Raw genomic sequence first — 19,138 nt, 5'->3', positions numbered from 1 at the left:
GAGCTATTGCAAACAGAAAGATAGCTTTTCTCATCTCTGCCCACAGGGACCACTCTAAATCATACCTAAAACTCCTTTTTTGTTTCTTAAAGGTATATTTATTTTTTATAAAGAACTGAATTATTGTTCAAACAATACAGCAATTGCTTGTTCATACACCTTGCAGCTGTGTTAGAGATGACCAGCTGCTAATTCATGAATTTTTAACTTCTTTTTATAACTCCAATCATTTGCAGGAGTGGACTATTGTGCACTGAGTGACCCTGGTTGTGAACATTTGTGTGTAAACAGAGAAAAATCTTATACTTGTCAGTGCTTTGAAGGATATGAGCTTCGTGATGATGGGAAAACTTGTAAACGTAAGTTTTTATCAGACCAAGTGACATTACACCATATCTTTTGTTGCCTGCATCTATACAGTATAAAATCAGCATGTGCAATGTAAATGAGTAGCTCTGAAGCTGGAGTCTGGGACTGAAACTGGGAACCAAAGGTACATTAGTACAGAATTGTATTTTGCAACAGGCAACAGTAATTTTCTCCACAAATTAGGTTAAAAAGATTAAAATTTCTGCGGCCTCTCTCCTTGTACTGCAACCAAGGAGCTCACAGTGTGAATGGTGTTTCCATTTCTTTGCCCTGCTTGTGTGACAAAGAAAGTTAAAAAGGGATTGCATAATTTGGGCAAGACTGTAATGAAATGAAATCTGAAAAAATCATTGCAAATTTTTCTTCAGTATTACAGCCCTCTCTACTGCTCAGTCACTGTATCTTACTTCTTTAAAAGCCACCTAGATATAATGTGTATAGTAATGTAATTAATTGTATTCCCCTTTGTTTGAGGTCTAATCCATTAAACTGATTCACATCTGATGTTAAAAAGCATGTGTCATAGGTTTATTCCCCACTTTGAACTTTAGCGTCCACAAGATGGGGACCTGCATGGACTCCTCTAAACTTAAATCCTAGTTTAGATCTAGTACACTGCCACCAGCTAGAAATTCCAGTGTCTAGCACACTCCCTGTTCCCCCAAACTTTCCCTGGGGAACACAGATCCCAACTTCCTTGGATCTTAACACAAAGGGAAATAATCCATTCCCCCCACCTTCTTCCCCCTCCCCTAGTCCTTGGGAGAGATCACCTTGATCAAACAAAGAGAGATTCAATTTTCCCCCCTCCCCTTCCCCTGAAAATCCAAACAAGGGAAGAAATCAATCAGGTTCTAAAAAAAAAAAGGATTTTATTAAAAGAAAGAAAAAAGGACACTGTCTCTGTATCACCAGGATGAAAAAATATACAGGGTCTAACTTATGAACTTGGAGAGACTTCCCCCCCCCCCTCCTTTCTCAGAATAATCAAAGTAACAGCAAACCGAAATAAAGATATTTCTCCAGCAAACACAATTGCAAATGCAGAAATTAATTATAAGACTAATCCGCCTTTCTAATACTCACTATACTGAATAGTAGGAAATACTTCAGGAAAACTTGGAGAGCTGGGATATATGTCTGGCCCCTCTCAGATCCAAAGAGAGAACAAAGACCCAAACAAAGACACAGACAAAGACTTCCACAGAGATTTGAAATTATCTTGTCCCTTGATTGGTCCTCTGGTCAGGTGTTCGTCAGGTTACTGAGCTTGTTAACCCTTTACAGGTAAAAGAGACCTTAACCCTTAACTATCTGTTTATGACAGCATGTTATTAGGAAAGCTTTTAAAAGACTCAGATACTACAGTAGTGGTGGGCAGTCTGTGGCCCGCAGCCCGTCAGGGTAATCCGCTGGTGGGCCGCCAGGCTTTTTGTTTATATTTGAATGGCCACCCGCAGCTCCTAGTGGCCACGGCTCACCGTTCCCGGCCAATGCGAGCTGTGGGAAGCGGTGGCCAGGTGAACCGCGGCCACTGGGAGCTGCGGGCGGCCATGCAAATATAAACAAACGGTCTGGTGGCCTGCCAGCGGATTACCCTGCCAGGCTGATAGGCTGCCCACCACTGTACTACAGTGATCAATTAAATGGATAATATTATTTACTGTGTGTATTAAACCACAATCAGAATTGGAGCCCCATTGTGCTAAACTATGCAAACATATAGAAAGACATGCTCCCTTCCCTAAAGTATATACAACCTGAGGCCTTGATCCTGCAAGAAGTTACGTGCATGCGGACTCCTGTACTGGCATTGTGCTCTGTGATGGGGTGTTCACCCCACACTTGCCCTGAAAGGGTTAATGCAGGCCAAGATGAGGAGGGGGGCCAGTTAAACAGACAGGCTACAGCTGAATAATCCCTGATGGGATGAGGAGGAAGGAGCTGGGTGGGGTTTATAAAGACAGGAAGCTGATAGCAGAGGAGCTGTGGGGAAGTAGTCTGCAGTCATTCCCTGGGAGAAGGGAGGTGTGTTTGGGGTCACAACGGCAAGCAGCCTACAGTTACTCCCTGGGAGAAGGGATTTTTGGCTGGAAAACCCAGAGAGGAGGGAGAGCCAGAAAGGATAGGAAGGGCTTAGGAGAAGCAGCAAGGAATAGTGCAGACCTTGGCTGCTGATGAGAGGATCCCTGAACTGGACGCCAGAATAGAGGGCAGGCCCCGATTTCCCCAAAGCCACCGGGGAAGTGGCACAGAAAAGACAGTGGAGCACGGACTGCCTGAGACTTTGATCTCTGCAAGGGGAAGAGCACAGTGAGCTGGCCAGAGGGCCAAGTCAGAAAGTGGAAGCTGTAGCTCCTGGAGAGGGAGCAGCAATGGAGCATGCAACAAGCTACCAGAGGCATGTGCAGCCGCTGGAAGGCGGTAATCCCCAGAATGGCCAGCAGGAAGTGCCCTAATGGTGAGTGGATCCCGTGACAAGCTCTGTGCAGGACTGGGGCTTAATTTAAAACAAGCTGGAACAAGGGAGTGTAACAAAGAGAGAGAGAAAAGGGGAAAGAAAATGAGCATAACACAGATATTTAGTACATGATTGTATAGCTTTTAATTTTTGTTTTGTTTTAAATACAGTATAAGGCATAGCTAAAATTAAATGAAATATCAGTAGTCCTCACTGGCCATCTGCCTACCCATTATGAGCTGACGATTTCCATCACAACACATAATACAACAGATCATTTACACCAACCTGAAACACCACATAAACTGAGCTTTTGTAATCCTATTTTATTACAAAAAGACAAATATCTCTTTAACCACAGAGGGAAAAAGCCTGAGTGTTCTGGGTTTCAGCAGGTATTTTTGCTTGAAGATAGTAAGATGATGATAAATATCTTGTTTTCCACAGGAAAAGCTGGATTGAAATGTAAATAACTTGACAGTTCAAAATCTTTTTACTCCTTAGAGGCCAGTGACCCAGGGCCAGATTTTTTTTAAAGGTATTTAGGTGCTCACATAGGCACCTAGTGGGATTTTCAAAAGCACTACACCTAGCTCCTCAGTGGCATTTAGGCACCTAACTGCCCTTGGTTTCAGTGAGAGTTAGACACCTAGGTACTTTTGAAAATCCCACTAGGGGCCTACCTGCATCTAGGCGCCTAAACAACTTTGAAAATCTAGCCCCTAGTTACTGTGCTTTCTGATTTTTTTCCCCTTAATAAAGAGACCACTGATTAAGAGGAGGAGGAAGATGTGCTTGCTTGTTAAAAACAAAAGATGAAAGAGTCAGAGGTTGTTGGAAATGCATTGCTGGATTCCACTGAGCAAACACATGAAAGATTATGAGTTGCAGGGCTCTTTCATTGGAAAACTAAGACCTTTTAACCTTTGCATTTATAAACATTTTAACTAGCAAAATTTATTTTCTGTCTAAATTATTCTTAGGTAAAAATGTCTGCAAATCAGTCAACCATGGTTGTGAACATGTTTGTGTTAATAGTGACAATTCATACATCTGCAAGTGCCGTGAGGGATTTGCACTGCAGGAAGATGGGAAAACGTGCAGAAGTAAGTAACCTGATTTTTGCCGTACATTTGTGTGTGCAGCAGGCAAAGAAGAAAGAACTTCATTGCTCTTTTACTGAAAGAATGTCCCTAGTAAACTGTACTAAATATCTAAACTATCCTCAGATAAAGACCTCTGCAAATCAGTTGACCATGGTTGTGAACATGTTTGTGTTAATATGGACAATTCATACATCTGCAAGTGCCGTAAGGGATTTGCACTGCGGGAAGATGGGAAAACGTGCAGAAGTAAGTAACCTGATTTTTGCTGTACATTTGTGTGTGCAGTAGGCAAAGAAGAAAGAACTTCATTGCTCTTTTACTGAAAGAATGTCCCTAGTAAACTGTACTAAATATCTAAACTATCCTCAGATAAAGACCTTTGCAAATCAGTTGACCATGGTTGTGAACATGTTTGTGTTAATATGGACAATTCCTACATCTGCAAGTGCCGTAAGGGATTTGTACTGCGAGAGGATGGGAAAATGTGCAGAAGTAAGTAGTCTGATCTCTAATGGAAGATTATCCTTGTAATGTTTGTATTTGTAGAAGTGTTTTAACTAGCAAACTCTCTCAACTATTCTCAGATAAGGATGTCTGCAAATCATTTGACCATGGCTGTGAACATATTTGTGTTAATAATGACAATTCCTACATCTGTAAGTGCCAGGAGGGATTTGTACTGAGAGAGGATGGGAAAACATGCAGAAGTAAGTAGATTGATCTTTACTGTACATTTGTTTCTTCAGCAGACAAAAAGAGAAGGAACTTCATTGCTCTCTTTCTGGAAGATTGTCCTTGTAATTTTTGCATTTATAAATATGTTTGAACTAGCAAACTATATTAAATATTTTAACTATTCCCAGATAACGTCTGCAAATCAGTCAACCATGGTTGTGAACATGTTTGTGTAAATAATGATAATTCATACACCTGTCAGTGCCATGAGGGATTTGTGCTAAGAGAGGATGGGAAAACATGCAGAAGTAAGTAGCTTGATCTTTGTAATACATTTATGTCTACGGAGGACAAAAAAAGAAGGAATTTCATTGCTTTCTTACTTGAGAAATATCTGTCTAATCTTTTATAAATGCAAAGTAGTTCTAACCAGCCAACTCTCAACTATTTTCAGATAAAGACCTCTGTAAGTCCATTGACCATGGCTGTGAACATGTTTGTGTTAATGATGACATTTCATACACCTGCCAGTGCCATGAGGGATTTGTACTAAGAAAGGATGGGAAAACATGCAGAAGTAAGTAGCCTGATATTTACTGTACACTTCATGCTGATATCACTATATGAGAGAATGAAAATCTTAAGTGCCCTTTCCTTGGAAGATTGTCCTTGTAACTTTTGCATTTATAAAATATTAAATATCTAATCTATTCCCAGGTAAGGATGCCTGCAAATCAGTTGACCCTGGCTGTGAACATATTTGTGTTAATACTGACAGTTCGTACGTCTGCAAGTGCCATGAGGGATTTGTACTGAGAGAGGATGGGAAAACATGTAGAAGTAAGTAATCTGATATTTACTGGCAGATTGTCCTTGTAATCCCATTTATAAAAGCATTTTAACTAACAACTCTCTCTCTCAGATAAAGACCTCTGCAAAACGGTTGATCATGGCTGTGAACATATTTGCATTAATAATGACCATTCCTACGTCTGCAAGTGCCATGAGGGATTTGTACTACAAGAAGATGGGAAAATGTGCAGAAGTAAGTAACCTGATCCTTACTGTACATTTCATTCATTGAGCAACTGCTTGTTTGATTTTAAAATGAACTGACCCAGCATCCCTTCTTCAAAAATCATATACAATTTGAGGTTGAACCACTTAACCTGAAGATTTTGGAAGCAAAAGCTATTAAGAAAGTAAGAATGATTGTCCTTGTAAGCCAGTGAGTATAGCAATCATTCTTTCCAAACCTCAGGAAAAGAGCCAAAAGTAAAAATCAAGTTGTCAAGGAACTTGCACTTTAATTAGGTTCATGTACCATAGGGTTGCATTTCCTGATTTAAAAGAACATCGGGCTTAACTTTCCTGTCTTCTAACATGAAAAGCCTTGACCATTGTCCCATTAATCAATGTTTTCCTAAACTAGATTGTTAGGTGTTTGGGACAAAAACTCCGCCCCCACCCCCTTCCCTTCCACCATTCCATGAACGACCATGTACATTTCTACTACTATATAAAGTCCTAGGAACCTCTGCAGTGTTCAGCCCATCAAAGCTGCATGACCCAGCCTGGCTCCACAACAAAAGATGTCCATTCTAATCTTAGGTTGGGAGACCTGCCCCCCAAAGGGCAATATAATGCTCATGGACTTGCCCAAACCTTCTCACTGCCTAGTACCATGGGTCATGGATTAGTCCCTGCTTGGGCTGCAGAACTTAATGAAGGAGAAGCAGGATTGGTGGAGTTTGGTTTGAGGGAATGGGGAACTCCCACTGCCAAGGGCAGCCAAGTAGGGTGACCAGATGTCCCAATTTTATAGGGAGAGTCCCGATTTTTGGGTCTTTTTCTCACATAGGCGCCTATTCAGGCCCCCCCACCCCCACCCACACACACCTCCTGTCTCGATTTTTGACACTTGCTATCTGGTCAGCCTACAGCCAAGGATCCCCATTCCTCAGTTCTTTCATGCACCAGGATGATGATCACCTTCAGGATGCAGTGTGCAATCAGCCTAAACAGTGGTAAGAAAGTTACAGACCCTTTCCTGTAATGTGAGTAGGGCCCCAAATAGGGGCCTGTGACAAAAAATAGACACTTTTTAGAAGTCTCTTATAAAGCATAGGCAAGTAGCCTTGCTGACCTCTGTCAATGGAAGAATGCTGCAAAATATACAAAAGACCTCTTGGCTCTTTCCTACAGATATGTTAGACTGCAATAATCAATTACTGTCTAAACATATATGGATGTTGGCTTTTAAGTTTTATTTACATGTAAAGAATAATAAATATTTTAAATTGCTTAGAGAAAAGGAACAGGACAATGGCATCTGGAATGTAAACATAGCTATATCCCAGTATGTATTTGTATTTTGAGAAACTAAGCCAAGTTGCAGACAGGATTTATTACTAGTTGATATTAACATATTAGTTTAAGTTTGTGATTGTTACTATGATAAGAATAGCTAAACTGGTGCACATGGTCAGCTAACCAGAGCTTAGTGTTTTAGTACACTGTATAAACCTTTTCTTTAGAATACCTAGCAAAAGAGAGAGAAAAATCTCCATCTAATTTGAATATTGTCTATCATGAATTATAACTAGGAATATACACACTGATCTTGACACCAGTAAAAGTTATAAATCAAAGTTAATTTGGGGTGGTCAGAAGAGACATTGAAAGTCCGAAAGAAATAAAGGTGCAAATCCTCCAGTCCCTGCTCAGTCACATTTCCCTTAGAAGTTAGTGAGAATTTTGACTGAGTGAATACAGGAGGATTTGGCCTTATGTTAACTAGACAGAGGTGTTCTGTTTCCTGTCCATGGTTATAGCAGTGATGAGGTTGGAGCTAGAAACATTTGATGTATCTTAAAGTTCCTTCAGTGTTTCTGCCCTAATCAAGCAATTAGGGAGAAAAATGTAAAGTTTCAGATGAGAGGGGATGATAAAAAAGAAAACATAAATATGTTTTGTTTTTAGTAAGATTTGCAACACAGAGGAAAACTTCCAAATAAGGTCAGCTGTTTGGTGGTCATTCATTTCTTACAAACTGACAAATACATATCTGAATGCAGCACAATTAGTACATTCATATCAAGGCTTTCTTTGGCACTGGTCAGAGTAATCTTTCTAAACACCTATCTAAATACATTAATAAATTTAGCCTCACAACACACCTAAGGAACTGAGTGAGGCACAGAGAGATTAAAGGCTCAATCCTGTAAAGTTCTGAACACTGCTTCTGATCCAACGAAACCACTTAAATACATGAATACTCCCATATGTGTAACTTTAAGCACACAAAGCCAATAGGACTATCCATGCTCCTCAGATTAGATGATCACAATGATCCTTTCTGGCCTTGGAATCTATTATTCTAAGTGTTTTGCTGGATAGGAGTCAAAATTTTCAATACCTTGCAGGATGAAACTCCTAAGTGTCTTGCTTAAGGACACAGAGGAAGTCTGTGGCAGAGGGGCTTTCTACACATATACAACAGGTAAACCCATCAGGTACAGGCCTTGCTGGAGATACAGTAGCATCACTACCCATGCTCTGCCTCCTCTAGGCCCACTGGTTCACTCCCAGCAGGATTAGCCCACCTTATATTCCTCACTGCCTTTGGCTAAAATTATGGCTACCTCCTGTGTGTGCAGGCTACTGTGAAATGTGCCACCTTCTCCTCCCCACCCTTAGTCCACCCCAGAACACCTATCATCATACTGTGGCCCTTAATCTTCAAAGTGAGGTATTATTACTTACTAAATTCTTCAGAACTGTAGCTGCCCTTGAACTGGACTAGTCATAAGGGAACATTTCTTAAAGGATAGGCAGTTGTTTCATCCATATGTACCGCCTGTTACATGCTGGTACATGCTGTTAGCGATTGAACTTAGGTCAAGTGATAAATATAATGGGAAGATATAATTGGTGAAGGGAGAATTTTTATTTTAAAAGACAGTAGGCAAAGACAGATCTGACCCACCTCATGGAACCAGTTTGCAACACCGTCCTTCAGAAGTGTAAACTGTTTCTTGGTGTCTGAAATTTGCTTTCTGATTCCACTTCCGTCTATCTGTACTATGATTGCTTTAAGACTAGAGATAGACAATGTTAATTTAAAATAAAAAAACGAAGGCTGAGACCTCATGTGTGCAGTCCATTTCATTTTTTTAACATTTGAATCAAAACATAGCAAATAAGGACCCCTTCTCTTGAACCCCAGGGGGAGAGACTGAGTAGTGATTTAGATATGACTGGTTCCCTCTAGTGTTGTATGGTAAAAATGTGGTTTTGTCTTCCTTTTAGAAATTAATCTTTCCAAATGCTTCTTCCTTGTATCATTTTTAATCCAGTGTAGACTGTATGGTAAAAATAAAAGGTATCCTGATTGTTTGGCATTTTTGAAGTTATTTACCATGATTACATGAACAGACTGTTTATGCTGGTACCAAATTTTGTTTTGTTTATAAGACAAACTAATTCCAGAAATTCCTTAATTGTGCTTCTTTCTCACAGTAAAGCATAGTAACTGCTTTGTTGAAATGTGGAGAACCCATCCTACTTCGTGACAGAAACTGTGTATCATCCACTGCTTTCTACTAACCTGTGAATTGCATATGTGCTGTGTGTATGAGAGATTGATATAGAATACAGGTATATATCCATACACTATACCCCCAAACACATACACTTTGCAATATTTTTGCTCATTTTAGCTGTCCATTTTCATTTTTGTCTCTAGAGTTTTCTGTTTAATGGAGCTAATGGATTTGGAATAAATTTTAAACAGGTTTTACACTAAATTTTTGGAGTTTTTTTAATCCTTTGCAAAAAGTACAGTCCTCAGTTCATTGTTCCTTATCAGATAGTTTGGGCATTAACTCAAATCCAAGAGATTGAGAGTTAAAATCCTATTACTAAATAATTAGAACAATACCAGAAATATTCCTGCTGAAGTCTCTAAACTGAAGGATTCAGGCAGCTCCTGTCTCTGTCTTGTCTCCTTCCACTCAGCAGAAAAGCCACCAACCTTCCTACTTCTGTTCCCTCCCCTCTCTGAGACTTTCCCACAAACTTAGACTTGGCTGGAGAGAGCTGTTAGAAGGAAGAGGAAGGCTGAGCAAGCATAGTCCAGCCCTGCTTCTGTTAACCGTCAATGCTCCTGTCACAGTACTGCATGCTAGACAATACTGGAATAGAAACTGAATGCTATTTCCTGATAATGGTGTGATGGAGAAGAGTATTTTGTTTTCACGTTTTGTTCATTTGTTTTTTTCTGTGCTGCATTCCCAATGATGGTTATAAATTATGGCTCTACTAGAAGATCCCAGAAGCAGTGGGAATGGTGTTTGACGTCAAACATAGGGCAAAATTCTATTCTCCTGTCCACAGTACAGATCCCTCTTAAATGCATATTTATCACTTGATATCTCTACGCTGGTGAAAATCATTGAGACTTTTGCTGAGAAATCAAGCACAGAGAAGTGTGGATCTGAAGAACAGAATATTGCCCTTAGATAGCACATTACTGGTGCGGCATGACTAGGTGATAAATATCATCGTTACCGCACATAGTCATTGAATGTGTGTTGGGAGGGGCGAGGGGGGAAGGAATTTTCATACAATCTGTACTTATTTTCAGAAATCCATTTTGTTTCCCCCTATGTCATTATAAAGTTAGGACTAAAATGTTGATTGGCCATTGTCATTGCCATTTTATTGCTTTTAGTTTTGTAAGGATAATAGAGTGTGTTTTAGGTAATTAAAATACAGGATGATCTCAGCAATGTGTTTTAATGGCTTCACCCTTTACCTCTACGTTGAAATTGTCTTTGCTGAAATTTTGAGAGATAAGCCAGTCCAGGGTATCTCTTATAAATGTATTAAACATTAAGCAAACAGTTATAAAACAAATTTATGTTTAAATGAAATATGTCATTAGCTAATTTAACTTATAGTTTTCCTAACTTGCTTAACTTAATTTACAGTAATACAGTGCAATAATCAAATCACGGTTATAAATTAAGTATAATCAGTAAGTCACTGGTTCAGTTTATTTGGCTCGCCGAGTATTACAATTAGTGATTGTATTAATTATAACGAAAAAACTCTCCGTGTTTTACAGGAAGGTTAAGGGGAGAAACTGTTCCCTTTAAGTTAAGCCATTCAGCTAAAAGTCTAGTCCTTGCCTTGGTTTTAAGGCATTAAATATAGCCCTTAGAATGATTTCATGGGCCATATTTAAACACTACAAAATTATGTCAACCTAACTTACGTTGGCATACAGCCACAGCAGTTATTAAATTGCTTGTGTGTATGCACACTCAGCTCATCGCGTCAGTGGTGTATGTCCTCACCAGGAGTGCTAGTATCAATTGTATTGTCACTGTGGGACAGCTCCTGAAAGCCAGTAACAGTCCACGTAAGCAACACAGGGTCTACACTGACACTGCATCAACTTAATTACATGGCCCGTGATTCTACACTGCTCGGGGAGGTGTTACTAAATCAGTGTAGAGAGGCTCTTACATCGGCAGGAGCCAAATTTAAGTGAAGAAACTTCCACAGCTAGGTCAAGACAAGGCAGCTTACGTCAACCTAACCATCTAGTGTAGACCAGGCCTCCTTTAGCTGCTCTCTCCCATTAAACTTCACTGTTCACAGAAACTACATCACACTGTTGTTTATTTAATCTATTTTTCCTCCCCATTTTAACACAACGGCTGCATCTTTCTGCCAGTCGTGCACAGATACAAAATGTTTTCTAGAATCCCACAGATAGCAGTTTCAGAATGACACTTATTTAATCCACAGTTCTCTCACTAACAGGTTTAGGGAGAAATGTTTTTCAGCCCTGAGCAACATAGCTAGGTCCATCTAATTTTAAGTGTAGACTAGGCCTTAGTTTTGGAACAAAGGTTTTGTCTACACTAGTGTTGTATCAACCAGGCAAGGTACTGACAAACTTCAACAGGACTTTATTTTTAAAGTGGAAACCTCTTTACCAAGCTGCTGCTGCACCCTCTGTAACTCTCACTCTGCCTTCTCAACCCCTCCCCACTCCTTCCTGTTTCCTGTCCTTTCAGACTCCCAACAGCCAGCACTCCCAGTTCTAATAATCACAAGCAACATCTAAACACCACAACTAGCACTTTTGTTGGTAAAACTTTTGTCAGCCGGGGTGAGAAAAAACACACCCTGACCAACATAAGTTTCACCGACAAATGTTCCAGTGTGGACAGCGCTATGTTGGTGGGAGATGGTCTCCTGCCGACATAGCTACCGCCGCTTGTTGGGAGTGCTTTAATTATGCTGGCAGGAGAGCTCTCTCCCACTGGCACAGAGCGGCTACACAGAGGACATTAAAGCAGGGTAGCTGTAGCAGTACAACTGCGACGCTGTAAGGTCCATAGTGTAGACATAGCCCTAGGTGATATTTACCTGTATCTTTATAAATGATAAAATGAAACTTGAAGGTTTTTTACGTGGGGAGGATAGCCTGCCTTTTCTCTCTCACATGTAGACTTCAGGCTTAGCTTAGCTGAGGGTCAGAATCTTTCACCTCTTCATCCTTGGATGGCCAGTCCAGGAAAGTGAGCAGGATACAATTTTGGGTGGCTTATTGATGTGAGAGAGCCTCCACTTCCTTCCGCATGGCTAGAGTGCTTTATAGAGATCAGTGTCCCCTTCCTCCACCTCGGGGGACACCCCAATATCTTCAAAGGCCAATTAGCTGTTACAGCCTGGTAGCCATAAGTTACTTGGTCTTGAAGATTCCAGGTTAGAGTGTACATGTCATGCTACCGTTCGTTCGTAACTGCTAACAGATGTCTCTTGAAAATAGGACACAAGGAGAGCCATATGATAAGGAGCTGGTAGGCAGACTTCTGCTTAGGTCCACAACATAGTGTTTAAATATAATTAATGACTTGTCAGCATATACACAGCCACTCATTCCACATGTACTCAGGACAATGAAATGACACTGAGAAAGTAACGCTGAGAGGTGGAGGCAGAGTCTAGGGCAAGTGGATGACCTTATCCTAATAACCTTTTGCCTACAAGCCAGAAAGCTGCTTCAGACGTCTAGTAATGCTAACTTTCATTAAACAGATACTCAGGCCTGAATCCAAATATGGCCTATGTTCTGTACAGTTTTCTTTTACACATTTTTTCACTGTGGAATTTCAAAAAATGATAAAAATAGGACATGAGACTTCAAGCTGTTAACTCAAGCATCTGATTTTGAGGGGAGGTGGTTTCAATCTATTCTGGATCTTGTCATTCTCCTTTATTTGGCTCCCATGAAGTCATATTTTCCTTTGTCTTAGGTTCTTTTATGACCATCACCATGTTGTCTGAGCACCTGACAATCTGTAATGTATTTATCCTCATAATGCCGCATGAGGTAATAAAGTATCATCATCCCCATTTTACAGATGGGGAACTGAGGCACAGAGAGTGAGTGACTTGCTCAGGAGGGAACTGAACCTAAGTCCCAGGCTAGTTCCCTAACCACTGAGAAATCCTTCCTCTCTTTAAAATCTTTGCTTTTATTTTATTTATACAGGATGCACTGAAGGCCCAATTGATCTGGTGTTCGTGATTGATGGATCAAAAAGTCTCGGAGAGGATAATTTTGAAGTTGTAAAGGAATTTGTATCTGGAATCTTGGATTCTCTTGAGATTTCTCCCAAAGCTGCTCAAGTTGGTTTGCTGCAGTATTCTTCTCAAGTTCGCACAGAGTTCACATTAAGACAATTCAGCACAGCCAAAGACATGAAAAAAGCAGTATCTCAAATAAAATACATGGGGAAAGGCTCCATGACTGGACTTGCCTTGAAACAAATGTTTGAGAGAAGCTTTACTGAAGCAGAAGGGGCAAGGCCATTTTCAGCAGAAGTGCCCAGGGTGTCTATAGTGTTTACAGATGGACGAGCCCAAGATGAAGTCTCTGAGTGGGCCAGCAAAGCAAAGCAGAATGGTAATCTGGTATTTCTTTGTCACTGTTTCTTTAAGGATGTTTATATTTATTTATTTTTAAAAGTATTTCAGCATATATTAATGAAGAGACAAGATTGCTGCAATGTACTGGCCAATGCATGTAGCACTGCCCTCTGCTGGAGAGAATTATATTTTCCCAAACGTTTGGTTCGCTGTCTAGGGAAGTGGTTTTCAAACTGTTGGTCATGACCCAATACTGGGTCACAGAATGTAAGGTACTGGATCGTGGCGGCTCTGCTCAGCACCGCCAACCAGGCTGTTAAAAGTCCCATCGGCGGTGCTGGCTAGTCCCTACCTGTTCTGACACCGCGCTGCGCCCTGGAAGCGGCCAGCAGCAGGTCTGGCTCCTAGGCAGGGAGGCCACAAGGCTCCATGCACTGCCTCTGCCCTCATCATCAGCTCTGCACTCCCACTGGCCTGCCTTAGCACCCCTGTTGGGTGGCTGACCGGGAGCCACCTGAGTAAGCCCATGCCCCAACCCTGAGCTCCCCAAACCCAGAACACCTTACTGCACCCCAAACCCCTCATCTGCAGCCCAGAGCCCTGATCCCCTCCCATACCCCAACCCTCTGCCCCAGCCCTGAGCTCCTCCCATACCTCAAACCCCTCATCCCCAGCTCCGTTGGGTCATGGGCATCAACAATTTTCTTCAACTGGATCGTCAGAAAAAAAAAGTTTGAAAACTACTGGTCTAGGGGCTTTGCCACAAAGCACCACATTACAACTACTATCTCAGGAAGTAATGAGTAAGTACCTCTGAGAGGGTCTATGTAATGAAGAACCAAATCAGCACAAGGCAGTTGCATTGTATAGCTTGAATGCTGAGCTGTGCCCTGCATGTTTCCATTAAAGGTACTTAATTTAAATGGAGAATCGCAGATATTAGGAGCTTTATTAAATATTCCATTTAACACATAATATTAATATAAAACACCGCACTCAAAATATCAGATATATGTTCCAGAGCCTTTGCTTTATGCTATAATTTTTAAAAATACAGCATAGACTTGGAAGCAATTATATGTTGCTATGATTGGGTGTCCATCCTGCACAAAACCATAAAGGATTAAGGTGACTAGGTGATCCAGTTAATTGCCCAGGCTGCACCTAGAGGAGGAGCCAGTGAACAGGATTAATTAGATGAGGCTCAGCTGGATGGGGATAGGAAGGGCCCGTATAAAACCCAGGAGCTGAGAACAGCTGGGGGCTGCAGGGAAGTAGTCTTCAGTTACTCCCTGGTAGGAGGAGGGAGTTGTGCATCTGGCAAACCCAGAGATGGGGGGAAAGCCAGAATCATAGGATTGGAAGGGACCTTGAGAGGTCATCTAGTCCAGTCCCCTGCACTCATGGCAGGACTAAGTATTATCTAGACCAGGCCTGCACAACTCGTAAAGCGGCGAGGGCCACATTCCTCCAAAGAAAACAGCTGAGGGCCGAAACCTCCCAGCCCGAGGAAACACCCCGCCCCAGGGCCGCCCAGCCCTGTGGAAACAAATCCTCCTTCCCCAGCGCCGCCCCACCAAAACAGCTGTGGGCCAAAAAGGAAGGTTGGGGGTGGGGAGGTGATACTTTATTTTAAATCAACCAGGGGCTCCCAGCTAAAGAGGTGGCTGGGAGCCCTCAGGGTCAAATTAAAGGGCCCGGGGCTCCGGCAGCTGGGGGAACCCGGCAGGGCCGGCGCTAGGTTTTTTGCTGCCCCAAGCAAAAAAAAATTTGGCTGTCCCCCTTCCCAGCCCTGGGCTCCCCCTGTACCCTCCTGCTGCCCCAGTCCTGGGCTCTCCCCTCACCCACACACACACCCTGCCGCCCCAGCGCTGGGCTTCCCCCTTTCCTCCCCACCAGTGCCCTCCCTCCACCCTGCTGCTGCCCCAGACCTGGGCTCCCCCCCTCCAGTGGCCCCCCCCCACCTCCTGCCGCCCCAGCCCTGGGTCACTGGTAACTCGCTCCCAGGGCGGGTCATTCAGACGGAATTTTGGATGTGCTCAAAACACAGACAGGATTGGTTCCCATATGGTTACAGAGCTGCAGTAAAGTGGAACAATTTTCAGCTTGTGTGATTTGAGGATATCTGGATGCATATTATAAGACTGTCCTCCATAAATGAGGAAAAGTTGAGGTGCCTTTATTATTCTTTTGTTCCACTCTTTCTTTCTATGGGGAATTTGCCAATGCAATATCACTGTCTTCCTTTCAAACAAACAAAAAGGCAATGGCTGTTGAAAATAGCAATTCCAGTCCTAATAAGCATTTCTTGCTCAATTTTATCCTACTTTTTCTACAGCAAGTTACAGTGGATCAGTATATTTGATTTGGGAGAAATGAAGTAAAAGCTGCCCAAACCGAGCTTGAGCACTCCTGAATTTTGAGGTGTTCAAATCTGGAAGACAGGTGCTGAGGGTGGGAGAGGGCTGTGGGCTCCATGTGGGAGCATGGCAGCAACTGTCTGGAGCTGCATGGAGCCAGACACGCTGGTCTGAGTGGCACAGTAAGCGGTTTGGGGGTTGGAGAAGGGGTAGGGGGTTCCGGGGGGCAGTCAAGGGACAGGGAGCAGGGGGGGTTGGATGGGGCAGAGGTTCGGAGGGGGAGTCAGGGGACAGGCAGCAATTGGATAGGCATGGGAGTCCCAGAGGTTTATCAGGGGACAGGTAGGGGGTGGGGCCCTGGGGGGAAGTTGGGTGGGGTCTCAGGAGGGGGCAGTTGGGGACAAGGAGAAGGGAGGCTTAGATAGGGGCTGGGGTCCCAAGGGGCAGTTAGGGGCAGGGTTCCGGGGCTGGGATTCAAAGGGCTCTGGGCTGCTGGCAGCCACGGGGAGCCCTGAGCCCTTTAAATTCCATCCGCGCCCGCGGCTGGGATTTAAAGGGCTCTGGGCTCCCTGCCCCTGCGGGCAGCGCAGAGCCCTCTGATTCCCAGCCGCGGCTGGGATTTAAAGGGCTCTGGGCTCCCCGCGGCTGCGGGCAGCCCAGAGCCCTCTGATTCCCTGCCGCGGCTGGGATTCAAAGGGCTCTGGGCTGCCCGCAGAGCGCCGTGTGCGGGGGATTTAGAATCCCCCTGCGGGCTGCACAGTGAGGCTCCGCGGGCCGCATGTTGTGCAGGCCTGATCTAGACAGTCCCTGACAGGTGTTTGTCTAACCTGCTCTTCAAAATCTCCACTTATGGAGATTCCACAACCTCCCTATGCAGTTTATTCCAGTGCTTAACCAACCTGACAGTTAGGAAGTTTTTCCTAATGTCCAACCTAAACCTCCCTTGCTGCAATTTAAGCCCATTGCTTCTTGTCCTATCCTCAGGTTAAGAACAATTTTTCTCCCTCCTCCTTGTAACACCTTTTATTTACTTGAAAACTGTTATCATGTTCCCCCTCAGTCTTCTCTTCTTCAGACTAAACAAACCAGGGAGGAAAAGGCTCAGGGAAAAGACAGTGAGGTCCTTGGCTGCTGACTAGAGGGTCCCTGAGCTGGAACCTAGAATAGAGGGTGGGCCTGGGTTCCCCTACCAGCCAGTAGGGAAGTGGCACAGACCAGCAGTAGAGAGTGGCCTGCCTGGGACAGTCGGCCCCAAAAGACTTCGATACCCTGGAAGGGGAGGACCATAGTGACCTGGCCAGAGGGCCAAGTCACAGAGAGGAAGCTGCGGCTCCTGCAGTGAGAGGGGCCGCATGGTGAGAGAGGATGATGGGTGGAGAGACTGCCAGAGGTGGGTGCAGCACCTGGAAGCATGGGCGTCGACTCCATGGGTGCTCTGGGGCTGGCGCACCCATGGGGAAAAATCGCTGGGTGCTCTGCACCCACCGGCAGCTCCCCACCCTGCCCCAGCTCCCCTCCACTCCGCCTCCTCCCCTGAGCTCGCCGCGTCCCCACTTTTCCCCCTAGCTCCCAGCGCTTCCCACAGCAAAACAGCTGTTTTGCGGCGGGAAGCACTGGGAGGGAGGGGGAACGCTGTGCACTTGGGAAAGAGGTGGGGCCGGGGCGGGGATTTGGAGAAGGGATCCAGTAGGGGCAGGGAGGGGTGGAGTTGGGGTGGGGTTGGAATGGGGCGGGGCAGGGGGTGGAGTCGGGGGCGAACTGGGGGGGAGTTGAGCACCCACTGGCGATGGGAAAAGTTGGTGCCTATCCCTGGAAGGAGCTAATCCCCAGAGCAGTCAGGAGGAGGTGCCCTAGTGGTGAGCTGACCCTGTGACAGTTGCTTTATTGTCCATATCCCACTGGTCTTGCTGAAAAAGAAACCCGTTGTTTGTTACAGAGGAGGGCCTAGCAAGATGATAACTCATGTTCAGATTTAATTGGAAACGTGATTTTGAACAGTAAACTTGGTCTACAATATGTTGTTCCGTCTTGGGTTGGGGTTTTTTTGAGGGGGGGAGGGGGGGTCCATAAAACTAGCCTATGATCAAGGTGGCAGAAATCAATTCTGTAAGGCACCCTCAGCAAAAATCACTGTCCCCACACAGTATCTAATAACAGCTAGAGATTTAAAAACTGAAAATTTTCAACAAAAAAAGGACTTGCCTGTAAAACAGGAAATGTTTTGCAAGAGTCCTACTACTAACCTGGCCTGATGGACTGTGGCACAAATAAAGCTGCCAGGACCTTAGAAAGGCTTCAGACCTTGTTTTCTGACATATCGACACAATGATAGCTTGTTGCACACCTGAATGCAGGCAGGGGCACCCATTTGTGCAACCAGTGGGAGTGTGTCCTGATATGACTCTGCTAAGGAGAAAAGGGGAGAAGTGATGGTACAAGGAGATGGAGAAACAGTGTGGAAAAATACAGAATAGGAGGCAACAGAGCTAACAAACTTGTATTCACAGAGAAATGTCAACACCACGCCCTTTCTGAAGCTTTGAACATTAAACCAATAACTTATGGTTTCATGCCCAGGAGTGAGTAGGTAGGATTTGGGACAGTGTATGGAAGAGTTACAGGCCTTGACAAGTAAAAGATGTGGAGAGAAGTACGAGCCAGCCCCACTTACTTTCAGTGAGAAACCTCAGCAGTGGATTGCTTTCACTGAGACACCAGGAGCCAAATACATCCCCTGTGTAATCCCACTGGGGGCCATGTCGTTTTGCTGAGCAGAAATTTGGCACTGAATGTTTTATCACTGTTAACTCCACGTCTTTAAAAAGCAGCAGACCTCAGCATGAACAGTCCATTCATTAAACTGAATCAACCTCTGTAATGTGGTGGATGTTTTACTTTCCTGGCTAGCACAATGTCATCCAGGGTCTTGATAGAATGCAGGACTCTGCTTAATAAAAATGTAGGCCCTGGAAATGAAAGAGGTGTATTTACTATGTCATCACATCTAGTCTCCTGCATTGCCAGTGGAGGGTTGAAAGTGGTTATTCATAGTGAGCATATAGATGTTATCACTGAACAGCAAAGGAAAGCAGATACATTAACCCCACACACTACTTTTTATCTGAAACCAAGGAGCTGAAAATTCAGTTTTTGTATTGGCATCTGAAGCTCTCTTAAAAATTGCTTCAGTCCTTAAAAGGATAATCCTTGTGGGT

At 43.7% G+C, this 19,138-nt stretch overlaps 1 protein-coding gene across 9 annotated transcripts in view; it reads left to right on the top strand.

Moving 5' to 3' along the window:
• Positions 1 to 19,138, top strand: part of MATN2 (matrilin 2) — a 110,669-nt gene that overhangs the window by 80,584 nt on the left and 10,947 nt on the right. For 3 of the 9 annotated variants that reach the window (XM_045003736.1, XM_045003734.1, XR_006576691.1), the window contains exons 10-19: positions 237 to 359; positions 3,814 to 3,936; positions 4,060 to 4,182; positions 4,306 to 4,428; positions 4,521 to 4,648; positions 4,802 to 4,919; positions 5,066 to 5,188; positions 5,329 to 5,451; positions 5,534 to 5,656; positions 13,187 to 13,600. In XM_045003736.1, coding sequence (XP_044859671.1) covers positions 237 to 359; positions 3,814 to 3,936; positions 4,060 to 4,182; positions 4,306 to 4,428; positions 4,521 to 4,648; positions 4,802 to 4,919; positions 5,066 to 5,188; positions 5,329 to 5,451; positions 5,534 to 5,656; positions 13,187 to 13,600 — 1,521 coding nt within the window. Of the gene's footprint in view, positions 1 to 236; positions 360 to 3,813; positions 3,937 to 4,059; positions 4,183 to 4,305; positions 4,429 to 4,520; positions 4,649 to 4,799; positions 4,920 to 5,065; positions 5,189 to 5,328; positions 5,452 to 5,533; positions 5,657 to 13,186; positions 13,601 to 19,138 lie in introns of all 9 variants that reach the window. The other 6 variants (XM_045003735.1, XM_045003738.1, XM_045003737.1 and 3 more) reach the window with 6 other exon arrangements.

This window comes from Mauremys mutica, chromosome 2, assembly GCF_020497125.1.
Source record: "Mauremys mutica isolate MM-2020 ecotype Southern chromosome 2, ASM2049712v1, whole genome shotgun sequence".
Lineage (NCBI taxonomy): Eukaryota > Metazoa > Chordata > Testudines > Geoemydidae > Mauremys > Mauremys mutica.
The sequence above is the reverse complement of the archived record's forward strand: the minus strand, read 5'-3'. Positions and strand labels throughout refer to the sequence as shown.